This window comes from Medicago sativa, chromosome 7 (genome assembly GCF_051527215.1).
Source record: "Medicago sativa cultivar Bolivia chromosome 7, Bolivia_mono, whole genome shotgun sequence".
Taxonomy (NCBI): Eukaryota; Viridiplantae; Streptophyta; class Magnoliopsida; order Fabales; family Fabaceae; genus Medicago; species Medicago sativa.
This window is the reverse complement of record NC_140755.1, coordinates 1,517,035-1,540,123: the sequence shown is the minus strand read 5'-3', so window position 1 is coordinate 1,540,123 and position 23,089 is coordinate 1,517,035. Positions and strand designations below refer to the sequence as shown.

General features: G+C 36.6%; 1 protein-coding gene across 4 annotated transcripts; it reads right to left on the bottom strand.

The window, feature by feature from the left end:
* Positions 1-19,041: 19,041 nt before the first annotated feature.
* On the bottom strand, positions 19,042-22,690 carry LOC146903642 (small ribosomal subunit protein eS7z-like). Of its 4 annotated transcripts, none has more exons than XM_085725437.1 (5): positions 22,273-22,690; positions 21,958-22,032; positions 21,766-21,860; positions 19,468-19,650; positions 19,042-19,272 (listed from the first exon to the last, which is right to left on the bottom strand). In XM_085725437.1, the coding sequence occupies exons 2-5, from the start codon at positions 22,016-22,018 to the stop codon at positions 19,153-19,155; spliced, it is 459 nt and encodes a 152-aa protein (XP_085581563.1). In that variant the 5' UTR covers positions 22,019-22,032; positions 22,273-22,690; the 3' UTR covers positions 19,042-19,152. The 4 variants fall into 4 exon arrangements, with proteins under 4 accessions (XP_085581563.1, XP_085581566.1, XP_085581565.1 ...); XM_085725440.1 differs by having other exon boundaries at positions 21,958-22,027; positions 22,273-22,660; XM_085725439.1 differs by having other exon boundaries at positions 22,268-22,451.
* Positions 22,691-23,089: the final 399 nt, after the last annotated feature.

Sequence of the window (23,089 nt, the reverse complement as noted above, 5' to 3'; positions counted from 1 at the left end):
CACATTATGGCCTTTCTAGTAAAAATGGGTCGAAAACGAGTAATGTCCCAAATTAACGAGGAGATTTTCTTAACCTCCATTTTGGCTGAATTTTTAGAGAATGCAAAAATATCCCATGGAAGTCGTAGTTATGTTGTTTACCTATCCAACGAATTGTCACACGCTAAGATTCAATGCAAATCGGCTACTTTATGGCCTTCCTACTAAAAAGGGTCGAAAACGAGTAATGTCCCAAATTAACGAGGAGATTTTCTTAACCACCATTTTGGCTGAATTTTTAGAGAATGCAAAAATATCCCATGGAAGTCGTAGTTATGTTGTTTACCTATCCAACGAATTGTCACACGCTAAGATTCAATACAAATCGGCCACATTATGGCCTTCCTACTAAAAATGGGTCGAAAACGAGTAATGTCCCAAATTAACGAGGAGATTTTCTTAACCTCCATTTTGGCTTAATTTTTAGAGAATGCAAAAATATCCCATGGAAGTGGTAGTTATGTTGTTTACCTATCCAACGAATTGTCACATGCTAAGATTAAATACAAATCGGCCACTTTATGGTCTTCCTAGTAAAAATGGGTCGAAAACGAGTAATGTCCTAAATTAACGAGGAGATTTTCTTAATCTCCATTTTGGCTGAATTTTTAGAGAATGCAAAAATATCCCATGGAAGTCGTAGTTATGTTGTTTACCTATCCAAAGAATTGTCACACGCTAAGATTCAATGCAAATCGGCCACATTATGGCCTTTCTAGTAAAAATGGGTCGAAAACGAGTAATGTCCCAAATTAACGAGGAGATTTTCTTAACCTCCATTTTGGCTGAATTTTTAGAGAATGCAAAAATATCCCATGGAAGTCGTAGTTATGTTGTTTACCTATCCAACGAATTGTCACACGCTAAGATTCAATGCAAATCGGCCACATTATGGCCTTTCTACTAAAAAAGGGTCGAAAACGAGTAATGTCCCAAATTAACGAGGAGATTTTCTTAACCTCCATTTTGGCTGAATTTTTAGAGAATGCAAAAATATCCCATGGAAGTCGTAGTTTTGTTGTTTACCTATCCAACGAATTGTCAGACGCTAAGATTCAATGCAAATCGGCCACTTTATGGCCTTCCTACTAAAAAGGGTCGAAAACGAGTAATGTCCCAAATTAACGAGGAGATTTTCTTAACCTCCATTTTGGCTGAATTTTTAGAGAATGCAAAAATATCCCATGGAAGTCGTAGTTATGTTTTTTACCTATCCAACGAATTGTCACACGCTAAGATTCAATACAAATCGGCCACATTATGGCCTTCCTACTAAAAATGGGTCGAAAACGAGTAATGTCCCAAATTAACGAGGAGATTTTCTTAACCTCCATTTTGGCTTAATTTTTAGAGAATGCAAAAATATCCCATGGAAGTGGTAGTTATGTTGTTTACCTATCCAACGAATTGTCACAGGCTAAGATTCAATACAAATCGGCCACTTTATGGTCTTCCTAGTAAAAATGGGTCGAAAACGAGTAATGTCCTAAATTAACGAGGAGATTTTCTTAATCTCCATTTTGGCTGAATTTTTAGAGAATGCAAAAATATCCCATGGAAGTCGTAGTTATGTTGTTTACCTATCCAAAGAATTGCCACACGCTAAGATTCAATGCAAATCGGCCACATTATGGCCTTTCTAGTAAAAATGGGTCGAAAACGAGTAATGTCCCAAATTAACGAGGAGATTTTCTTAACCTCCATTTTGGCTGAATTTTTAGAGAATGCAAAAATATCCCATGGAAGTCGTAGTTATGTTGTTTACCTATCCAACGAATTGTCACACGCTAAGATTCAATGCAAATCGGCCACATTATGGCCTTCCTAGTAAAAATGGGTCGAAAACGAGTAATGTCCCAAATTAACGAGGAGATTTTCTTAATCTCCATTTTGGCGGAATTTTTAGAGAATGCAAAAATATCCCATGGAAGTCGTAGTTATGTTGTTTACCTATCGAACGAATTGTCACACGTTAAGATTCAATGCAAATCGGCCACATTATGGCCTTTCTACTAAAAAAGGGTCGAAAACGAGTAATGTCCCAAATTAACGAGGAGATTTTCTTAACCTCCATTTTGGCTGAATTTTTAGAGAATGCAAGAATATCCCATGGAAGTCGTAGTTATGTTGTTTACCTATCCAACGAATTGTCACACGCTAAGATTCAATGCAAATCGGCTACTTTATGGCCTTCCTACTAAAAAGGGTCGAAAACGAGTAATGTCCCAAATTAACGAGGAGATTTTCTTAACCTCCATTTTGGCTGAATTTTTAGAGAATGCAAAAATATCCCATGGAAGTCGTAGTTATGTTGTTTACCTATCCAACGAATTGTCACACGCTAAGATTCAATACAAATCGGCCACATTATGGCCTTCCTACTAAAAATGGGTCGAAAACGAGTAATGTCCCAAATTAACGAGGAGATTTTCTTAACCTCCATTTTGGCTTAATTTTTAGAGAATGCAAAAATATCCCATGGAAGTGGTAGTTATGTTGTTTACCTATCCAACGAATTGTCACATGCTAAGATTCAATACAAATCGGCCACTTTATGGTCTTCCTAGTAAAAATGGGTCGAAAACGAGTAATGTCCTAAATTAACGAGGAGATTTTCTTAATCTCCATTTTGGCTGAATTTTTAGAGAATGCAAAAATATCCCATGGAAGTCGTAGTTATGTTGTTTACCTATCCAAAGAATTGTCACACGCTAAGATTCAATGCAAATCGGCCACATTATGGCCTTTCTAGTAAAAATGGGTCGAAAACGAGTAATGTCCCAAATTAACGAGGAGATTTTCTTAACCTCCATTTTGGCTGAATTTTTAGAGAATGCAAAAATATCCCATGGAAGTCGTAGTTATGTTGTTTACCTATCCAACGAATTGTCACACGCTAAGATTCAATGCAAATCGGCCACATTATGGCCTTTCTACTAAAAAAGGGTCGAAAACGAGTAATGTCCCAAATTAACGAGGAGATTTTCTTAACCTCCATTTTGGCTGAATTTTTAGAGAATGCAAAAATATCCCATGGAAGTCGTAGTTTTGTTGTTTACCTATCCAACGAATTGTCAGACGCTAAGATTCAATGCAAATCGGCCACTTTATGGCCTTCCTACTAAAAAGGGTCGAAAACGAGTAATGTCCCAAATTAACGAGGAGATTTTCTTAACCTCCATTTTGGCTGAATTTTTAGAGAATGCAAAAATATCCCATGGAAGTCGTAGTTATGTTTTTTACCTATCCAACGAATTGTCACACGCTAAGATTCAATACAAATCGGCCACATTATGGCCTTCCTACTAAAAATGGGTCGAAAACGAGTAATGTCCCAAATTAACGAGGAGATTTTCTTAACCTCCATTTTGGCTTAATTTTTAGAGAATGCAAAAATATCCCATGGAAGTGGTAGTTATGTTGTTTACCTATCCAACGAATTGTCACAGGCTAAGATTCAATACAAATCGGCCACTTTATGGTCTTCCTAGTAAAAATGGGTCGAAAACGAGTAATGTCCTAAATTAACGAGGAGATTTTCTTAATCTCCATTTTGGCTGAATTTTTAGAGAATGCAAAAATATCCCATGGAAGTCGTAGTTATGTTGTTTACCTATCCAAAGAATTGCCACACGCTAAGATTCAATGCAAATCGGCCACATTATGGCCTTTCTAGTAAAAATGGGTCGAAAACGAGTAATGTCCCAAATTAACGAGGAGATTTTCTTAACCTCCATTTTGGCTGAATTTTTAGAGAATGCAAAAATATCCCATGGAAGTCGTAGTTATGTTGTTTACCTATCCAACGAATTGTCACACGCTAAGATTCAATGCAAATCGGCCACATTATGGCCTTCCTAGTAAAAATGGGTCGAAAACGAGTAATGTCCCAAATTAACGAGGAGATTTTCTTAATCTCCATTTTGGCGGAATTTTTAGAGAATGCAAAAATATCCCATGGAAGTCGTAGTTATGTTGTTTACCTATCGAACGAATTGTCACACGTTAAGATTCAATGCAAATCGGCCACATTATGGCCTTTCTACTAAAAAAGGGTCGAAAACGAGTAATGTCCCAAATTAACGAGGAGATTTTCTTAACCTCCATTTTGGCTGAATTTTTAGAGAATGCAAGAATATCCCATGGAAGTCGTAGTTATGTTGTTTACCTATCCAACGAATTGTCACACGCTAAGATTCAATGCAAATCGGCTACTTTATGGCCTTCCTACTAAAAAGGGTCGAAAACGAGTAATGTCCCAAATTAACGAGGAGATTTTCTTAACCTCCATTTTGGCTGAATTTTTAGAGAATGCAAAAATATCCCATGGAAGTCGTAGTTATGTTGTTTACCTATCCAACGAATTGTCACACGCTAAGATTCAATACAAATCGGCCACATTATGGCCTTCCTACTAAAAATGGGTCGAAAACGAGTAATGTCCCAAATTAACGAGGAGATTTTCTTAACCTCCATTTTGGCTTAATTTTTAGAGAATGCAAAAATATCCCATGGAAGTGGTAGTTATGTTGTTTACCTATCCAACGAATTGTCACATGCTAAGATTCAATACAAATCGGCCACTTTATGGTCTTCCTAGTAAAAATGGGTCGAAAACGAGTAATGTCCTAAATTAACGAGGAGATTTTCTTAATCTCCATTTTGGCTGAATTTTTAGAGAATGCAAAAATATCCCATGGAAGTCGTAGTTATGTTGTTTACCTATCCAAAGAATTGTCACACGCTAAGATTCAATGCAAATCGGCCACATTATGGCCTTTCTAGTAAAAATGGGTCGAAAACGAGTAATGTCCCAAATTAACGAGGAGATTTTCTTAACCTCCATTTTGGCTGAATTTTTAGAGAATGCAAAAATATCCCATGGAAGTCGTAGTTATGTTGTTTACCTATCCAACGAATTGTCACACGCTAAGATTCAATGCAAATCGGCCACATTATGGCCTTTCTACTAAAAAAGGGTCGAAAACGAGTAATGTCCCAAATTAACGAGGAGATTTTCTTAACCTCCATTTTGGCTGAATTTTTAGAGAATGCAAAAATATCCCATGGAAGTCGTAGTTTTGTTGTTTACCTATCCAACGAATTGTCAGACGCTAAGATTCAATGCAAATCGGCCACTTTATGGCCTTCCTACTAAAAAGGGTCGAAAACGAGTAATGTCCCAAATTAACGAGGAGATTTTCTTAACCTCCATTTTGGCTGAATTTTTAGAGAATGCAAAAATATCCCATGGAAGTCGTAGTTATGTTTTTTACCTATCCAACGAATTGTCACACGCTAAGATTCAATACAAATCGGCCACATTATGGCCTTCCTACTAAAAATGGGTCGAAAACGAGTAATGTCCCAAATTAACGAGGAGATTTTCTTAACCTCCATTTTGGTTTAATTTTTAGAGAATGCAAAAATATCCCATGGAAGTGGTAGTTATGTTGTTTACCTATCCAACGAATTGTAACATGCTAAGATTCAATACAAATCGGCCACTTTATGGTCTTCCTAGTAAAAATGGGTCGAAAACGAGTAATGTCCTAAATTAACGAGGAGATTTTCTTAATCTCCATTTTGGCTGAATTTTTAGAGAATGCAAAAATATCCCATGGAAGTCGTAGTTATGTTGTTTACCTATCCAACGAATTGTCACATGCTAAGATTAAATACAAATCGGCCACTTTATGGTCTTCCTAGTAAAAATGGGTCGAAAACGAGTAATGTCCTAAATTAACGAGGAGATTTTCTTAACCTCCATTTTGGCTTAATTTTTAGAGAATGCAAAAATATCCCATGGAAGTCGTAGTTATGTTGTTTACCTATCCAACGAATTGTCACACGCTAAGATTCAATGCAAATCGGCCACATTATGGCCTTCCTACTAAATAAGGGTCGAAAACGAGTAATGTCCCAAATTAACGAGGAGATTTTCTTAACCTCCATTTTGGCTGAATTTTTAGAGAATGCAAAAATATCGCATGGAAGTCGTAGTTATGTTGTTTACCTATCCAACGAATTTTCACACGCTAAGATTCAATGCAAATCGGCCACTTTATGGCCTTCCTACTAAAAAGGGTCGAAAACGAGTAATGGCCCAAATTAACGAGGAGATTTTCTTAACCTCCATTTTGGCTTAATTTTTAGAGAATGCAAAAATATCCCATGGAAGTGGTAGTTATGTTGTTTACCTATCCAACGAATTGTCACATGCTAAGATTCAATACAAATCTGCCACTTTATGGTCTTCCTAGTAAAAATGGGTCGAAAACGAGTAATGTCCTAAATTAACGAGGAGATTTTCTTAATCTTCATTTTGGCTGAATTTTTAGAGAATGCAAAAATATCCCATGGAAGTCGTAGTTATGTTGTTTACCTATCCAAAGAATTGTCACACGCTAAGATTCAATGCAAATCGGCCACATTATGGCCTTTCTAGTAAAAATGGGTCGAAAACGAGTAATGTCCCAAATTAACGAGGAGATTTTCTTAACCTCCATTTTGGCTGAATTTTTAGAGAATGCAAATATATCCCATGGAAGTCGTAGTTATGTTGTTTACCTATCCAACGAATTTTCACACGCTAAGATTCAATGCAAATCGGCCACATTATGGCCTTCCTACTAAATAAGGGTCGAAAACGAGTAATGTCCCAAATTAACGAGGAGATTTTCTTAACCTCCATTTTGGCTGAATTTTTAGAGAATGCAAAAATATCCCATGGAAGTCGTAGTTATGTTGTTTACCTATCCAACGAATTTTCACACGCTAAGATTCAATGCAAATCGGCCACTTTATGGCCTTCCTACTAAAAAGGGTCGAAAACGAGTAATGGCCCAAATTAACGAGGAGATTTTCTTAACCTCCATTTTGGCTTAATTTTTAGAGACTGCAAAAATATCCCATGGAAGTGGTAGTTATGTTGTTTACCTATCCAACGAATTGTCACATGCTAAGATTCAATACAAATCGGCCACTTTATGGTCTTCCTAGTAAAAATGGGTCGAAAACGAGTAATGTCCTAAATTAACGAGGAGATTTTCTTAATCTCCATTTTGGCTGAATTTTTAGAGAATGCAAAAATATCCCATGGAAGTCGTAGTTATGTTGTTTACCTATCCAACGAATTGTCACATGCTAAGATTAAATACAAATCGGCCACTTTATGGTCTTCCTAGTAAAAATGGGTCGAAAACGAGTAATGTCCTAAATTAACGAGGAGATTTTCTTAACCTCCATTTTGGCTTAATTTTTAGAGAATGCAAAAATATCCCATGGAAGTCGTAGTTATGTTGTTTACCTATCCAACGAATTGTCACACGCTAAGATTCAATGCAAATCGGCCACATTATGGCCTTCCTACTAAATAAGGGTCGAAAACGAGTAATGTCCCAAATTAACGAGGAGATTTTCTTAACCTCCATTTTGGCTGAATTTTTAGAGAATGCAAAAATATCGCATGGAAGTCGTAGTTATGTTGTTTACCTATCCAACGAATTTTCACACGCTAAGATTCAATGCAAATCGGCCACTTTATGGCCTTCCTACTAAAAAGGGTCGAAAACGAGTAATGGCCCAAATTAACGAGGAGATTTTCTTAACCTCCATTTTGGCTTAATTTTTAGAGAATGCAAAAATATCCCATGGAAGTGGTAGTTATGTTGTTTACCTATCCAACGAATTGTCACATGCTAAGATTCAATACAAATCTGCCACTTTATGGTCTTCCTAGTAAAAATGGGTCGAAAACGAGTAATGTCCTAAATTAACGAGGAGATTTTCTTAATCTCCATTTTGGCTGAATTTTTAGAGAATGCAAAAATATCCCGTGGAAGTCGTAGTTATGTTGTTTACCTATCCAAAGAATTGTCACACGCTAAGATTCAATGCAAATCGGCCACATTATGGCCTTTCTAGTAAAAATGGGTCGAAAACGAGTAATGTCCCAAATTAACGAGGAGATTTTCTTAACCTCCATTTTGGCTGAATTTTTAGAGAATGCAAAAATATCCCATGGAAGTCGTAGTTATGTTGTTTACCTATCCAACGAATTTTCACACGCTAAGATTCAATGCAAATCGGCCACATTATGGCCTTTCTACTAAATAAGGGTCGAAAACGAGTAATGTCCCAAATTAACGAGGAGATTTTCTTAACCTCCATTTTGGCTGAATTTTTAGAGAATGCAAAAATATCCCATGGAAGTCGTAGTTATGTTGTTTACCTATCCAACGAATTTTCACACGCTAAGATTCAATGCAAATCGGCCACTTTATGGCCTTCCTACTAAAAAGGGTCGAAAACGAGTAATGGCCCAAATTAACGAGGAGATTTTCTTAACCTCCATTTTGGCTTAATTTTTAGAGAATGCAAAAATATCCCATGGAAGTGGTAGTTATGTTGTTTACCTATCCAACGAATTGTCACATGCTAAGATTCAATGCAAATCGGCCACTTTATGGTCTTCCTAGTAAAAATGGGTCGAAAACGAGTAATGTCCTAAATTAACGAGGAGATTTTCTTAATCTCCATTTTGGCTGAATTTTTAGAGAATGCAAAAATATCCCATGGAAGTCGTAGTTATGTTGTTTACCTATCCAACGAATTGTCACACGCTAAGATTCAATGCAAATCGGCCACATTATGGCCTTTCTAGTAAAAATGGGTCGAAAACGAGTAATGTCCCAAATTAACGAGGAGATTTTCTTAACCTCCATTTTGGCTGAATTTTTAGAGAATGCAAAAATATCCCATGGAAGTCGTACTTATGTTGTTTACCTATCCAACGAATTGTCACTCGCTAAGATTCAATGCAAATCGGCCACATTATGGCCTTCCTAGTAAAAATGGGTCGAAAACGAGTAATGTCCCAAATTAACGAGGAGATTTTCTTAATCTCCATTTTGGCGGAATTTTTAGAGAATGCAAAAATATCCCATGGAAGTCGTAGTTATGTTGTTTACCTATCCAACGAATTGTCACACGCTAAGATTCAATGCAAATCGGCCACATTATGGCCTTTCTACTAAAAAAGGGTCGAAAACGAGTAATGTCCCAAATTAACGAGGAGATTTTCTTAACCTCCATTTTGGCTTAATTTTTAGAGAATGCAAAAATATCCCATGGAAGTCGTAGTTATGTTGTTTACCTATCCAACGAATTTTCACACGCTAAGATTCAATGCAAATCGGCCACTTTATGGCCTTCCTACTAAAAAGGGTCGAAAACGAGTAATGGCCCAAATTAACGAGGAGATTTTCTTAACCTCCATTTTGGCTGAATTTTTAGAGAATGCAAAAATATCCCATGGAAGTCGTAGTTATGTTGTTTACCTATCCAACGAATTGTCACACGCTAAGATTCAATACAAATCGGCCACATTATGGCCTTCCTACTAAAAATGGGTCGAAAACGAGTAATGTCCCAAATTAACGAGGAGATTTTCTTAACCTCCATTTTGGCTTAATTTTTAGAGAATGCAAAAATATCCCATGGAAGTGGTTGTTATGTTGTTTACCTATCCAACGAATTGTCACATGCTAAGATTAAATACAAATCGGCCACTTTATGGTCTTCCTAGTAAAAATGGGTCGAAAACGAGTAATGTCCTAAATTAACGAGGAGATTTTCTTAATCTCCATTTTGGCTGAATTTTTAGAGAATGCAAAAATATCCCATGGAAGTCGTAGTTATGTTGTTTACCTATCCAACGAATTGTCACACGCTAAGATTCAATGCAAATGGCCACATTATGGCCTTTCTAGTAAAAATGGGTCGAAAACGAGTAATGTCCCAAATTAACGAGGAGATTTTCTTAACCTCCATTTTGGCTGAATTTTTAGAGAATGCAAAAATATCCCATGGAAGTCGTAGTTATGTTGTTTACCTATCCAACGAATTGTCACACGCTAAGATTCAATGCAAATCGGCCACATTATGGCCTTCATAGTAAAAATGGGTCGAAAACGAGTAATGTCCCAAATTAACGAGGAGATTTTCTTAATCTCCATTTTGGCGGAATTTTTAGAGAATGCAAAAATATCCCATGGAAGTCGTAGTTATGTTGTTTACCTATCCAACGAATTGTCACACGCTAAGATTCAATGCAAATCGGCCACATTATGGCCTTTCTACTAAAAAAGGGTCGAAAACGAGTAATGTCCCAAATTAACGAGGAGATTTTCTTAACCTCCATTTTGGCTTAATTTTTAGAGAATGCAAAAATATCCCATGGAAGTCGTAGTTATGTTGTTTACCTATCCAACGAATTGTCACACGCTAAGATTCAATGCAAATCGGCCACATTATGGCCTTCCTACTAAATAAGGGTCGAAAACGAGTAATGTCCCAAATTAACGAGGAGATTTTCTTAACCTCCATTTTGGCTGAATTTTTAGAGAATGCAAAAATATCCCATGGAAGTCGTAGTTATGTTGTTTACCTATCCAACGAATTGTCACACGCTAAGATTCAATGCAAATCGGCCACAATATGGCCTTCCTACTAAATAAGGGTCGAAAACGAGTAATGTCCCAAATTGACGAGGAGTTTTGCTTAACCTCCATTTTGGCCGAATTTTTAGAGAATGTTAAAATATCAAATGGAAGTCGTAGTTATGTTGTTTACCTATCCAACGAATTGTCACACGCTAAGATTCAATGCAAATCGGCCACATTATGGCCTTCCTACTAAAAAAGGGCCGAAAACGAGTAATGTCCCAAATTAACGAGGAGATTTTCTTAACCTCCATTTTGGCCGAATTTTTAGAGAATGCAAAAATATCCCATGGAAGTCGTAGTTATGTTGTTTAGCTATCCAACGAATTGTCACATGCTAAGATTCAATGCAAATCGGCCACATTATGGCCTTTCTAGTAAAAATGGGTCGAAAACGAGTAATGTCCCAAATTAACGAGGAGAATTTCTTAACCTCCATTTTGGCTGAATTTTTAGAGAATGCAAAAATATCCCATGGAAGTCGTAGTTATGTTGTTTACCTATCCAACGAATTGTCACACGCTAAGATTCAATGCAAATCGGCCACATTATGGCCTTCCTACTAAATAAGGGTCGAAAACGAGTAATGTCCCAAATTGACGAGGAGTTTTGCTTAACCTCCATTTTGGCCGAATTTTTAGAGAATGTTAAAATATCAAATGGAAGTCGTAGTTATGTTGTTTACCTATCCAACGAATTGTCACACGCTAAGATTCAATGCAAATCGGCCACATTATGGCCTTCCTACTAAAAAAGGGCCGAAAACGAGTAATGTCCCAAATTAACGAGGAGATTTTCCTAACCTCCATTTTGGCCGAATTTTTAGAGAATGCAAAAATATCCCATGGAAGTCGTAGTTATGTTGTTTAGCTATCCAACGAATTGTCACATGCTAAGATTCAATGCAAATCGGCCACATTATGGCCTTTCTAGTAAAAAGGGTCGAAAACGAGTAATGTCCCAAATTAACGAGGAGATTTTCTTAACCTCCATTTTGGCTTAATTTCTAGAGAATGCAAAAATATCCCATGGAAGTCGTAGTTATGTTGTTTACCTATCCAACGAATTGTCACATGCTAAGATTCAATACAAATTGGCCACTTTATGGCCTTCCTAGTAAAAATGGGTCGAAAACGAGTAATGTCCCAAATTAACGAGGAGATTTTCTTAACCTCCATTTTGGCTTAATTTTTAGAGAATGCAAAAATATCCCATGGAAGTCGTAGTTATGTTGTTTACATATCCAACGAATTGTCACATGCTAAGATTCAATACAAATCGGCCACATTATGGCCTTCCTAGTAAAAATGGGTCGAAAACGAGTAATGTCCTAAATTAACGAGGAGATTTTCTTAATCTCCATTTTGGCTGAATTTTTAGAGAATGAAAAATATCCCATCGAAGTCATAGTTATGTTGTTTACCTATCCAACGAATTGTCACACGCTAAGATTCAATGCAAATCGGCCACATTATGGCCTTTCTACTAAAAAAGGGTCGAAAACGAGTAATGTCCCAAATTAACGAGGAGATTTTCTTAACCTCCATTTTGGCTGAATTTTTAGAGAATGCAAAAATATCCCATGGAAGTCGTAGTTATGTTGTTTACCTATCCAACGAATTGTCACATGCTAAGATTCAATACAAATCGGCCACTTTATGGTCTTCCTAGTAAAAATGGATCGAAAACGAGTAATGTCCTAAATTAACGAGGAGATTTTCTTAATCTCCATTTTGGCTGAATTTTTAGAGAATGCAAAAATATCCCATGGAAGTCGTAGTTATGTTGTTTACCTATCCAACGAATTGTCACATGCTAAGATTCAATACAAATTGGCCACTCTATGGCCTTCCTAGTAAAAATGGGTCGAAAACGAGTAATGTCCCAAATTAACGAGGAGATTTTCTTAACCTCCATTTTGGCTTAATTTTTAGAGAATGCAAAAATATCCCATGGAAGTCGTAGTTATGTTGTTTACCTATCCAACGAATTGTCACACGCTAAGATTCAATGCAAATCGGCCACATTATGGCCTTTCTACTAAAAAAGGGTCGAAAACGAGTAATGTCCCAAATTAACGAGGAGATTTTCTTAACCTCCATTTTGGCTTAATTTTTAGAGAATGCAAAAATATCCCATGGAAGTCGTAGTTATGTTGTTTACCTATCCAACGAATTGTCACACGCTAAGATTCAATTCAAATCGGCCACATTATGGCCTTCCTACTAAATAAGGGTCGAAAACGAGTAATGTCCCAAATTAACGAGGAGATTTTCTTAACCTCCATTTTGGCTGAATTTTTAGAGAATGCAAAAATATCCCATGGAAGTTGTAGTTATGTTGTTTACCTATCCAACGAATTGTCACACGCTAAGATTCAATGCAAATCGGCCACATTATGGCCTTCCTAGTAAAAATGGGTCGAAAACGAGTAATGTCCCAAATTAACGAGGAGATTTTCTTAACCTCCATTTTGGCTGAATTTTTAGAGAATGCAAAAATATCCCATGGAAGTCGTAGTTATGTTGTTTACCTATCCAACGAATTGTCACACGCTAAGATTCAATGCAAATCGGCCACATTATGGCCTTCCTACTAAATAAGGGTCGAAAACGAGTAATGTCCCAAATTGACGAGGAGTTTTGCTTAACCTCCATTTTGGCCGAATTTTTAGAGAATGTTAAAATATCAAATGGAAGTCGTAGTTATGTTGTTTACCTATCCAACGAATTGTCACACGCTAAGATTCAATGCAAATCGGCCACATTATGGCCTTCCTACTAAAAAAGGGCCGAAAACGAGTAATGTCCCAAATTAACGAGGAGATTTTCTTAACCTCCATTTTGGCCGAATTTTTAGAGAATGCAAAAATATCCCATGGAAGTCGTAGTTATGTTGTTTAGCTATCCAACGAATTGTCACATGCTAAGAATCAATGCAAATCGGCCACATTATGGCCTTCCTAGTAAAAAAGGGTCGAAAACGAGTAATGTCCCAAATTAACGAGGAGATTTTCTTAACCTCCATTTTGGCCGAATTTTTAGAGAATGCAAAAATATCCCATGGAAGTCGTAGTTATGTTGTTTACCTATCCAACGAATTGTCACACGCTAAGATTCAATGCAAATCGGCCACATTATGGCCTTTCTAGTAAAAATGGGTCGAAAACGAGTAATGTCCCAAATTAACGAGGAGAATTTCTTAACCTCAATTTTGGCTGAATTTTTAGAGAATGCAAAAATATCCCATGGAAGTCGTAGTTATGTTGTTTACCTAACCAACAAATTGTCACACGCTAAGATTCAATGCAAATCGGCCACATTATGGCCTTCCTAGTAAAAATGGGTCGAAAACGAGTAATGTCCCAAATTAACGAGGAGATTTTCTTAACCTCCATTTTGGCTTAATTTTTAGAGAATGCAAAAATATCCCATGGAAGTCGTAGTTATGTTGTTTACCTATCCAACGAATTGTCACATGCTAAGATTCAATACAAATTGGCCACTTTATGGCCATACTAGTAAAAATGGGTCGAAAACGAGTAATGTCCCAAATTAACGAGGAGATTTTCTTAACCTCCATTTTGGCTTAATTTTTAGAGAATGCAAAAATATCCCATGGAAGTCGTAGTTATGTTGTTTACCTATCCAACGAATTGTCACATGCTAAGATTCAATACAAATCGGCCACTTTATGGCCTTCCTAGTAAAAATGGGTCGAAAACGAGTAATGTCCTAAATTAACGAGGAGATTTTCTTAATCTCCATTTTGGCGGAATTTTTAGAGAATGAAAAATATCCCATCGAAGTCATAGTTATGTTGTTTACCTATCCAACGAATTGTCACACGCTAAGATTCAATGCAAATCGGCCACATTATGGCCTTTCTACTAAAAAAGGGTCGAAAACGAGTAATGTCCCAAATTAACGAGGAGATTTTCTTAACCTCCATTTTGGCCGAATTTTTAGAGAATGCAAAAATATCCCATGGAAGTCGTAGTTATGTTGTTTACCTATCCAACGAATTGTCACACGCTAAGATTCAATGCAAATCGGCCACATTATGGCCTTTCTAGTAAAAATGGGTCGAAAACGAGTAATGTCCCAAATTAACGAGGAGAATTTCTTAACCTCAATTTTGGCTGAATTTTTAGAGAATGCAAAAATATCCCATGGAAGTCGTAGTTATGTTGTTTACCTAACCAACGAATTGTCACACGCTAAGATTCAATGCAAATCGGCCACATTATGGCCTTCCTAGTAAAAATGGGTCGAAAACGAGTAATGTCCCAAATTAACGAGGAGATTTTCTTAATCTCCATTTTGGCTGAATTTTTAGAGAATGCAAAAATATCCCATGGAAGTCGTAGTTATGTTGTTTACCTATCCAACGAATTGTCACACGCTAAGATTCAATGCAAATCGGCCACATTATGGCCTTTCTACTAAAAAAGGGTCGAAAACGAGTAATGTCCCAAATTAACGAGGAGATTTTCTTAACCTCCATTTTGGCTTAATTTTTAGAGAATGCAAAAATATCCCATGGAAGTCGTAGTTATGTTGTTTACCTATCCAACAAATTGTCACATGCTAAGATTCAATGCAAATCGGCCACATTATGGCCTTCCTAGTAAAAAAGGGTCGAAAACGAGTAATGTCCTAAATTAACGAGGAGATTTTCTTAACCTCCATTTTGGCCGAATTTTTAGAGAATGCACAAATATCCCATGGAAGTCGTAGTTATGTTGTTTACCTATCCAACGAATTGTCACATGCTAAGATTCAATACAAATCGGCCACTTTATGGCCTTCCTATTAAAAATGGGTCGAAAACGAGTAATGTCCTAAATAAACGAGGAGATTTTCTTAACCTCCATTTTGGCCGAATTTTTAGAGAATGCAAAAATATACCATGGAAGTCGTAGTTATGTTGTTTACCTATCCAACGAATTGTCACACGCTAAGATTCAATGCAAATCGGCCACATTATGGCCTTCCTAGTAAAAAAGGGTCGAAAACGAGTAATGTCCTAAATTAACGAGGAGATTTTCTTAACCACGATTTTGGCCAAATTTTTAGAGAATGCACAAATATCCCATGGAAGTCGTAGTTATGTTGTTTACCTATCCAATGAATTGTCACATGCTAAGATTCAATACAAATCGGCCACTTTATGGCCTTCCTAGTAAAAATGGGTCGAAAACGAGCAATATCCTAAATTAACGAGGAGTTTTTCTTAACCTCCATTTTGGCCGAATTTTTAGAGAATGCAAAAGTATCCCATGGAAGTCGTAGTTATGTTGTTTACCTATCCAACGAATTGTCACATGCTAAGATTCAATGCAAATCGGCCACATTATGGCCTTCCTAGTAAAAAAGGGTCGAAAACGAGTAATGTCCTAAATTAACGAGGAGATTTTCTTAACCTCCATTTTGGCTTCATTTTTAGAGAATGCAAAAATATCCCATGGAAGTCGTAGTTATGTTGTTTACCTATCCAACGAATTGTCACATGCTAAGATTCAATACAAATCGGCCACTTTATGGCATTCCTAGTAAAAATGGGTCGAAAACGAGTAATGTCCTAAATTAACGAGGAGATTTTCTTAACCTCCATTCTGGCCGAATTTTTAGAGAATGCAAAAATATCCCATGGAAGTCGTAGTTATGTTGTTTACCTATCCAACGAATTGTCACATGCTAAGATTCAATGCAAATCGGCCACATTATGGCCTTCCTAGTAAAAAAGGGTCGAAAACGAGTAATGTCCTAAATTAACGAGGAGATTTTCTTAACCTCCATTTTGGCCGAATTTTTAGAGAATGCACAAATATCCCATGGAAGTCGTAGTTATGTTGTTTACCTATCCAACGAATTGTCACATGCTAAGATTCAATACAAATCGGCCACTTTATGGCCTTCCTATTAAAAATGGGTCGAAAACGAGTAATGTCCTAAATAAACGAGGAGATTTTCTTAACCTCCATTTTGGCCGAATTTTTAGAGAATGCAAAAATATACCATGGAAGTCGTAGTTATGTTGTTTACCTATCCAACGAATTGTCACACGCTAAGATTCAATGCAAATCGGCCACTTTATGGCCTTCCTAGTAAAAAAGGGTCGAAAACGAGTAATGTCCTAAATTGACTAGGAGTTTTTCTTAACCTCCATTTTGGCCGAATTTTTAGAGAATGCAAAAATATACCATGGAAGTCGTAGTTATGTTGTTTACCTATCCAACGAATTGTTACATGCTAAGATTCAATACAAATCGGCCACTTTCTGGCCTTCCTAGTAAAAATGGGTCGAAAACGAGTAATGTCCTAAATTAACGAGGAGATTTTCTTAACCTCCATTTTGGCCGAATTTTTAGAGAATGCAAATATCTCAAATGGAAGTCGTAGTTATGTTGTTTACCTATCCAACGAATTGTCACACGCTAAGATTCAATGCAAATCGGCCACATTATGGCCTTCCTAGTAAAAAAGGGTCGAAAACGAGTAATGTCCTAAATTAATGAGGAGATTTTCTTAACCACGATTTTGGCCAAATTTTTAGAGAATGCACAAATATCCCATGGAAGTCGTAGTTATGTTGTTTACCTATCCAACGAATTGTCACATGCTAAGATTCAATACAAATCGGCCACTTTATGGCCTTCCTAGTAAAAATGGGTCGAAAACGAGCAATATCCTAAATTAACGAGGAGTTTTTCTTAACCTCCATTTTGGCCGAATTTTTAGAGAATGCAAAAGTATCCCATGGAAGTCGTAGTTATGTTGTTTACCTATCCAACGAATTGTCACATGCTAAGATTCAATGCAAATCGGCCACATTATGGCCTTCCTAGTAAAAAAGGGTCGAAAACGAGTAATGTCCTAAATTAACGAGGAGATTTTCTTAACCTCCATTTTGGCCAAATTTTTAGAGAATGCAAAAATATCCCATGGAAGTCGTAGTTATGTTGTTTACCTATCCAACGAATTGTCACATGCTAAGATTCAATACAAATCGGCCACTTTATGGCCTTCCTAGTAAAAATGGGTCGAAAACGAGTAATGTCCTAAATTAACGAGGAGATTTTCTTAACCTCCATTTTGGCCGAATTTTTAGAGAATGCAAAAGTATCCCATGGAAGTCGTAGTTATGTTGTTTACCTATCCAACGAATTGTCACATGCTAAGATTCAATGCAAATCGGCCACTTTATGGCCTTCCTAGTAAAAATGGGTCGAAAACGAGTAATGTCCTAAATTAACGAGGATATTTTCTTAACCTCCATTTTGGCCGAATTTTTAGAGAATGCAAAAGTATCCCGTGGAAGTCGTAGTTATGTTGTTTACCTATCCAACGAATTGTCACATGCTAAGATTCAATACAAATCGGCCACATTGAGGCCTTCCGTAAAAATGGGTCGAAAACGAGTAATGTCCTAAATTAACGAGGAGATTTTCTTAACCTCCATTTTGGCCGAATTTTTAGAGAATGCACAAATATCCCATGGAAGTCGTAGTTATGTTGTTTACCTATCCAACGAATTGTCACATGCTAAGATTCAATACAAATCGGCCACTTTATGGCCTTCCTATTAAAAATGGGTCGAAAACGAGTAATGTCCTAAATAAACGAGGAGATTTTCTTAACCTCCATTTTGGCCGAATTTTTAGAGAATGCAAAAATATACCATGGAAGTCGTAGTTATGTTGTTTACCTATCCAACGAATTGTCACACGCTAAGATTCAATGCAAATCGGCCACTTTATGGCCTTCCTAGTAAAAAAGGGTCGAAAACGAGTAATGTCCTAAATTGACTAGGAGTTTTTCTTAACCTCCATTTTGGCCGAATTTTTAGAGAATGCAAAAATATACCATGGAAGTCGTAGTTATGTTGTTTACCTATCCAACGAATTGTTACATGCTAAGATTCAATACAAATCGGCCACTTTCTGGCCTTCCTAGTAAAAATGGGTCGAAAACGACACTACAAGAAAAAACGCGTTTTGCGACCTTTAAAATTGACGATTGCGACTGTTAGAAGGGTCGCAAATGTACATTTGCGACTGTTCCCCAACAGGCGCCAATGTTGGGGTCGCAACAGTCATTTGCGACCCTTCGCATAACAGCCGCACCAACCGTCGCAAATGTTATTACGACAGTTCCTAACAGTCGCAAATGAAGAGTTTTCACTTAGTTTTGAAGGGGCTTGCGACCCTTCACAACAGTCGCATATGTTAAATCTTTTTTTTAAAAAAATGGTGGCTTGCGACCCTTCACAACAGTCGCAAATGTTTAGTTTTTTTTAAAAAAAAATTGAATGGTGCAATTGCGACCCTTCACAACAGTCGCAAATGTTTAGTTTTTTTAAAAAAAAATAAAAAATTGAATCCTGAATCAGCAAGGAAAGTAAATCCCTGGCACATATGAGCATCCCACATATAAGGCTGCATTATAATTAACTTAATATTTTTCCTATAATAAATAATGTACCATAGGCTACATTGACAAACAAAATCCAGAATCATAAGAGAACTTCAACAAAATTTAACCATAAACATTCATCATATGCAGTTCATTAAAGAAAAATCCAAAACTGAGAAAAATAGTAGAATCTAAGCCTCTGTAACAGGGTACTCAAACACGACATCTTTGCCTGAAAGTTTCCTGTAAACTGCAGAAAATGTATCGAGCTTGTATTCAGTATTGTTTCTCTCCTTTGGGTCCAAAAACACCTATAAACACAAACCCACAAGAATTAAATTAACATTATTTCTTATTCTTTTTAATATTATAGCATAATAAAAACGACTATCATGTAAATAAATTCCACCAGAGTGATTTTGCAAAATAACAAGTGATGTATTTGTTTTAAGTTTTGGTTGATTGAACACAAAACAGGAAGTTATTTGGCTGTTAGAATAGTTTACCTTCATGATCTTGGATCCATCAATTCTGTATCTGGTACGTTTGCCAACAATCTCAGCAGGCAACACGACATCCTCGAGCATTGCCTCGTGGACAGCAGTGAGTGTACGGCTGCGTGGACGCTGAGCAGCAGAGCCTTTCTTTGGTGGCCTGACGATTCTCCTGGTGGCAATGAGGATTACATCCTACAGGTTAAAGGTTCATTAGAATACAGTACAATGAAGCATCCAAACATGAGAACAAGATTTTCACTGCTAATGTTTCCTATCATCAAATTATTTAGAGTATGTTTGGTTTGGCTTCATTTTGACTTGAAAAAGAAGCTACAGAGTGGAACTTGCATGTAATCGTGAGTTTTTGTTTATGAAAACAGTGAAGCAAAACCAAACACATGCTTTCACTACAGCTTGATTAATTACAGTTTTACAGCTGAATAGAACTACTCCAAGTAAATATAAATTAAAGCAACTTAAAAACCAAGGGGATTGAAAATCAGATGAATAAGGATAAAGAAATTGGAACCAAGAACTGTCAGTGGACAAAATCTTGATAACAGATGTAAGACGTTACAATTAGAAAGAATAACTAACAATCTCATGAATCGATAAGAACAAAGGAATACAAGGATGTTCAGACTACCACTGATCTAAATTTAACACTTCTTGCAGCAGAAACATATATTTAGCCAAGAGTCCAAAAACACAATTACGGATAACCTAAGAAAAACATACCCCAACGAAATCAGATGTGATAATAATGAAAAAAAAAAATCATGTGAGTTTGAAAATTAACCATCTGAGATTCAAATTCAGATTCAGAAATTCATAAAATTGAAAATGAAATTCAAAATCATATAATGGGTATCAGATTCGAATTCTGAAATTGACTATCTTAATGCATAAAATCGAAAATAGTATCAGAATCTTACTGAAAAATAGTATCATAAAATCGAATTCTGATCATAGCATGCAACTCCTATTTTGATGCCTGTAATACACAAACCTAGCTGAATGATTGCATATGCTAAACATGGAAAATTCAATTTAAATAGCAGCAACTGAAGCAACTATATATACATATTACCAATAGGCAATTATAATAGAGAACTTAGAAGAGTCTTAGGTTGTAGCATGTATATGATATTAGGTATATAGTATATGCAATTTAATGTACAAGGTGGATTTCAATGTATGTGTTTTGTTAACCACAAACAGAAAAACAAAGTAATATTGCAAGATCAAGTACGTAGATGACAATGATCCCAATTCATTAAATATTGTAGAATATGTTACTATGGCACTGTAGGGAAACACTAGAACACATTAATCTAAATCATTGATAAGTAAAATTCAAAGATAAGAAAGGGAAAGCATATGTGCCACACAAGTATTGTCATATTGATGTTTAAGGCTATGTACAGCCAAAATGTTTTCTTATAGCCGGTGACTTCTTGTTAGACTAACTCTATTAGCATAGCCTTATAGAGGATACCTAAAGATAATAAACAAACGTGAATAATTGCAGACAAATGTTAATTAGATTTTCATAAAAAACACGTGGGATTTTGACATTCACCACGCAGCAGCATCATAGTATGGTTCTGTCTAGCGTGTACATAACTACCTTGTTCAGGAGAGGAAAAAAGACTTTCAAAAACACCAGCAGACTTAAGAAATCAATAGTGTAAAATGAGAAGCGCTTCATATTAAATTAGAAAACAGGGTAACTAGTATGCCTTTGCAACCATAATGGAATTGTCAATGAGGCCATATCAATCGCATCTGATTGTCAATGAGAAAGGTTCAGTTTGCAGATTGACACACATGCCTTAGGCATGACTTGTAGGTTTGGGATAGTCAGCCTCAAGGTAGCCTCTTAGACATGTCCTTCAATTATTCAGCGCAAGATACAAAACTGTTGGATCAGTAAGCCACAAACACATCCATCACAAAACTAGAGAAGACTAATAGACATAAGCTTGAAAATTGAAAGTGTCATTGTTTTGGCCTAAAGGTTCACTGATATTGTCCCCAACTGCATGGTCTCATATTCTCATGGCTTAATCTAATTTGAAGGTCAATTAGTGTTAGCTCAAGGAATCTTAAATACATCTCTAGCATGTGCATTGCAATTGAACATTGACCTGAAGTCTAAATTGAAATCCAACTCTTTAGTCATGTAAAACTGAGTGGTAGATAAACAATATAGCTTGCCAGTTATAAGTCAATTTTCATAAAATTCAATTTAAACATCTATAGCAAGGAAGGGGACACTGTCACTGAATGCATAAAATAAGATACCTGTGATCTTAAATTATAATTCTCAATCTCAATGGCACGCTTCCTCCTCAAATTCTTCTTATTCTTGTTGACAACCTTCTTAAACAAACCACACACTGAAGAACAACAAACAAACAAACAAACACGTAGTAAGTAAGTAAATAACAGTACAAAAATAAAATAAAATGCAGAGGAACATAATAATGCAAGTACCTTCTTGTTGAGTTTGGTGATTTGCAGCAGAAGCAGCAGGTTTGGCCTCAGAATCTTCCATACTAATAAGCTAAGCTAAGTTGTGATGATTAAAAAACCCAAATCAATCAAATTGAGATGACTAAAACTGTGGACTATAGACACGATTGTGTTTCTGTGAGAAGTGAGCTTATCAAATGAGGCATCAGCTGCGAGCCTCTATGAAACTATTGATGACATGTGAAGTTTAGGATTAGGTTAACCCTCATGATTAAAAGTTTCAATCATGTTAAGCAAGAAGAAATCAATTCAATTCAGAATATCAATAAACCTAACCTGCTGGCTGGGTACTGTTAAGGATAACAGCGATGCGTTATGAAGGAAATTGAAATTGGGGTATTGGAGCGCAACCCTCAAGCTTAGGCGTTGTAACGATGCGATTGAAATTGGGAAATTGGGGATTCTGAAAACCTAGAAACCAACCAACTATGTTGTATTTGTATTGTAGCTAGCTAGTTAGTTGTGGCCGAATTTACGAGCCCAGGTTTAGAATCGATTGGGAGCGGGAAGGAGAAAGGGTTTTGTAAACATCTTCGATTGGGAGCGGAGGTTAACGCGGTAGTACGTTATATTAGATCTGAGAGAAGAGATTGGATGATTTTGACAATTTTGGGAAAAATAGAGGATTTGAATTTGATGGGAAGGAGGAGAGAAGGGACGATTCATTAGATCTGAGAGAAGAGAGAGAGAAGTTAATGGGTTTTCACTTGACAAAAGTTTAGCACGGTATATGCTAAGAGGGACACGTCCTCAATTTCACTTAAAATCCTGCGACCCTTGGGTTTACCTGTCACAAGACATGTCGCAAATACCAAATTGCGACAGTTATTATTGAACTGTCGCAAATCATCTGTCGCAATTGTACAAATTTCTTGTAGTGCGAGTAATGTCCTAAATTAACGAGGAGATTTTCTTAACCTCCATTTTGGCCGAATTTTTAGAGAATGCAAATATCTCAAATGGAAGTCGTAGTTATGTTGTTTACCTATCCAACGAATTGTCACACGCTAAGATTCAATGCAAATCGGCCACATTATGGCCTTCCTAGTAAAAAAGGGTCGAAAACGAGTAATGTCCTAAATTAACGAGGAGA

What these genes read in the sequence shown, in the direction of transcription:
- LOC146903642 (XM_085725437.1), bottom strand. Translation starts at nt 22,018, where the DNA reads ATGGAAGATTCTGAGGCCAAACCTGCTGCTTCTGCTGCAAATCACCAA. An exon ending in TCACCAAACTCAACAAGAAG is followed by an intron (nt 21,861 to 21,957) that starts GTACTTGCATTA and finishes GTTGTTCTTCAG; the next exon opens with TGTGTGGTTTGTTTAAGAAG. An exon ending in ATTATAATTTAAGATCACAG is followed by an intron (nt 19,651 to 21,765) that starts GTATCTTATTTT and finishes TTTAACCTGTAG; the next exon opens with GATGTAATCCTCATTGCCAC.